Source organism: Pinus tabuliformis, chromosome 1_2 (assembly GCF_031772625.1).
Source record: "Pinus tabuliformis cultivar Carrire ecotype Pingquan chromosome 1_2, CPIR1, whole genome shotgun sequence".
Taxonomy (NCBI): Eukaryota; Viridiplantae; Streptophyta; class Pinopsida; order Pinales; family Pinaceae; genus Pinus; species Pinus tabuliformis.
The window spans coordinates 575,053,769-575,057,194 of record NC_142298.1 but is presented as its reverse complement, the minus strand read 5'-3'; the positions used below and the strand labels follow the sequence as shown (position 1 = coordinate 575,057,194).

At 31.7% G+C, this 3,426-nt stretch overlaps 1 protein-coding gene across 1 annotated transcript; it reads left to right on the top strand.

The window, feature by feature from the left end:
- The first annotated feature begins 1,213 nt into the window (after positions 1-1,213).
- Positions 1,214-2,412, top strand: LOC149206909 (uncharacterized). Its single transcript, XM_089393819.1, has 2 exons — positions 1,214-2,138; positions 2,248-2,412. Exons 1-2 carry the CDS (start codon positions 1,452-1,454, stop codon positions 2,368-2,370), a joined length of 810 nt encoding a protein of 269 aa, XP_089249945.1. The 5' UTR covers positions 1,214-1,451; the 3' UTR covers positions 2,371-2,412.
- Positions 2,413-3,426: the final 1,014 nt, after the last annotated feature.

Here is a 3,426-nt window from a genome sequence, read left to right as displayed (position 1 = left end):
TCTCATTAGATTGACTCCTTTAGATTGACCTGTTAGGGTCTTAGAAAAGAGAAGTTATATTTAGTTTTAAGAGAGTATTTCGGAATATTTTTACTTTTAGAATTAAGGAAATATGTTTAATTGAGTATTTTGGGAATATTTTGGAGGCAAAAGAGAGTTAATTATTTAAATTTATTTTATCTATTTATTTTTTGAATATTATTTTTTTTTTCTTTTTTATTTATTTATTTTATTTTGAAATATTTCTAGAATTTATAATCTAGATAAAATGAGGAGATTATTGTGATTATTGAGCCTAGAGGCTGATTGAGCTTAAAAGTTTATTTTATGTCGCAATATGAGAAGATGTGTAAGTACCTCTTTCGTGTTAACATGTGCCCCTTTAAAATAAAAATAAATTATGCTCTAAATAAAAAAATAATGTTAATTATAATATAAAAAAATTTATATATATCTATATATATATAAAATATTCAATATAAGTTATTAATAAAATATTTTAATACGAATTATTATTGACATATTCTTAAAAATATATTAATAATAAAAACTATTTTAATTTGAGACTTGATATATAATTTAAGATATATATAAATAAAATAAAAAAAAAAAAAATTATATGATTAAAATAATTATTTGATTTTATATATAGTATTTTAAAATACAATTTAACTAATGAAAAATTATACATTCTATTGTTAGTGAGGAAATCTGATCCTTAACTACTCATATTAAATCCATGATAAATCTTATACCATAAATAAAATTAGCCAGTATCAAAAAAAACTCTTTCTCATCTAAATCGGAAAGGAATGCAAATTTTACTGAATCCAATTTTGGCAAATTTTCGCAACAATGCCAAAAAAAAAAAAAAAAATCCATAAAAAAATAAAATTCAGAACTGCAAGAAATTCTCGTTTAATTCATTGAACCTGGCCTAATATTCTAGCCGACTTTTTTCATCTACATAAACTGAAATGCCATAACATCAGCACCCTCTATCACCTGGTCAATGAAAATTATCGGCTATTAAAAAAACTCAAAATTACGACCACGCGCATAGTTGAGTGTCTGTCTTATATACCACATGGACACGCAACCTGTATTTGTCAATTCTATGTGCAACTCTATATTGAAAAACTGTTGTTAACTCTGCATATCTCTGGAAATCCTTTATGCGTAGTTCTCATATAAAACTTCCGTTCATCACGAATTGCATCTGGTTTATCTACGTTTCACCAGAATAGGTCTTCGACAAGCATTCGGCAATAAACAACAAAGTAATCGGGATAGGTTTTGGCTCCTACCCAGCCCACCTGTAAGTCCATCTTCGCTATCATCGGAATCTATTGAGGTAATTACAGTATTTTCCATTGAAACATTTCATTATAAATTCCACATTTGGCATGCTCATAAAGTGATAAACAAGGACCTGATCTAATCACAATTCCATGTTTGCTCTCCTGCAAGTTCCTGAACTTGTAGATAAGATGTCTTCTCGAACGCCTTCTCCGAAATTCTTATTAGATGGCATCTATAAAACTTCTGTGGAAGCTATAGATCGCAGCATAATTGATGATTACAACGTTTGTGAACTTGACTTTCTCCAGCCCCTGCCCGACTGGCAACCAGATTTACTCGAATCTGTTGCTACCGATTATCCCGTCGCCTCTTTCCATTCTCCGTCCTCTAGTGATCTCGTTTCGTCGGAACTCCTTCCACAATGTCAGATCGCCATTTATAACGAGCAACCCTCACTGCAAGAGGAGGAATCTATTGTTTTACATTCCACTGAAGGGATCCACGTTAACTGGAAGGACTTACGGTTATCTTTTGGTAAGAAAAACGACAGCGCGTTTATTAAATGGAAGGCTGTAAACCCCGATTTACCACGTTACTGCAAGCCAAAAAAATACTGGTCTTTGCAGAAGCGGTTTATCCGTTTTTTGAATGACATCAACAACCACAAAATCCTTCGACCCCCAAGTTATAACAATAATTGTGGCGAACCGAGCGTGGTCATAAGCAGTAATTACGACAAGCTTGCTATCCACCATGTTGTAGCAGAACGCAAGAGGCGAGAACAGATGAGTGATGTGTTCTCTGCTTTACGGGCATTAGTGCCCCTAAAGCCCAAGGTATGGTTTCTGTTAACATCTTTCATTTTTCCAGCTTTGAAATGTTGTTCGTGTGTATAATATGGTTAGTGGATCTAATTCTTCAGTTGTTAATTGTTGTCTGAAATAGAATGCAAGCAGAGCTACTGTGCTTCTTCAAACAAAAGACTACGTTATTGAACTGAAGAGGAACATAAAACAATTGGAGGAGAGAAACCGAGAGTTAGAGGAATTGTTATTCAAGAAATCATGATCACGTAGCTCATCAGTTCACTAATTTAATTTACTTTTGTTAGCGCAAAGGAAAGAGAATACAGGTAGAATTTATCTATATCATTTATTTTTCTTCATATTAGTGATATTTTATACTTCAATGGACATGACAATTATGTATTCTTTCGGTGGAAATATACCTATAGCGTTTCAGTGGACATGATATATTATGTTCTCTTAGAATTGTTTCATTCTGCTTCTTTTCCTTCCCTGTGTCTTCTCTCTTAGCGGTTTTATATGTCCAGGCTATCATCGAAAAATGAACCCGTAATTTTCAGATGCTGCAGATAATGTTTGTTGGATTAAAATCCAAGCAAAAAAATAAATGAAAAATGGAATGCAGTCTATTAAATACAAAAGATTAGAGAAAACTTCCCCAAATGAGTTGTAAGGTGGTGCGTATCAAGAGTTTAGTTAATATGAGATAGCTATCCCTCTCTATCTTTCAACATTTCAGTTTCCTTTATCTCAGGGTGGTTCAGTGAGTCAGTTTAACGGATCTACCATGACCTAGGCACAAGATATGTAAGATTTCAATAAGAGATAATGAAAGAGAATTGTTCTGATTAATTTAATAGAAAGCTCAGAAGTTCATTATTCACATGAAGAAATGCTCTGGTTTATAGTTAATTCACTTTTGTTAAAGGAAATAAATCGAGTGTACTGGAAAAAGTTATAAAACTTATGATAATGCAGCATAGTTATTAAGAAAATTGAAAGATTTGATTATTCTAACAGATTTTAGATTTTTTTTTTTACGTTTTCATGGACATACGAGGTGAGAACTTTCCTCTGCACATACGAGATGAGAACTTTCGTAGAGACGTATGAAAAGTCTGAAAACTAGACCTTAGACCTGTCCTCATATGTTAGAGAAAAAAAATATAACGGTAGATAATAATACTACTTACATCTTTGAATACTATCAATGAATAGCTATGAAATATATAATCATATAAAAAATTTCAAGCGAATTTCTCAATAATAAAACCATGTATCTTTTTAGGACTACTTCACAAGAGATTCTTCAATATCG

Bases quoted from the DNA above. Each gene is read 5' to 3' on its own strand.
- LOC149206909 (XM_089393819.1), top strand. From the start codon at position 1,452: ATGTTTGCTCTCCTGCAAGTTCCTGAACTTGTAGATAAGATGTCTTCT. The intron at 2,139-2,247 runs GTATGGTTTCTG...TGTCTGAAATAG, and splicing joins TAGTGCCCCTAAAGCCCAAG to AATGCAAGCAGAGCTACTGT.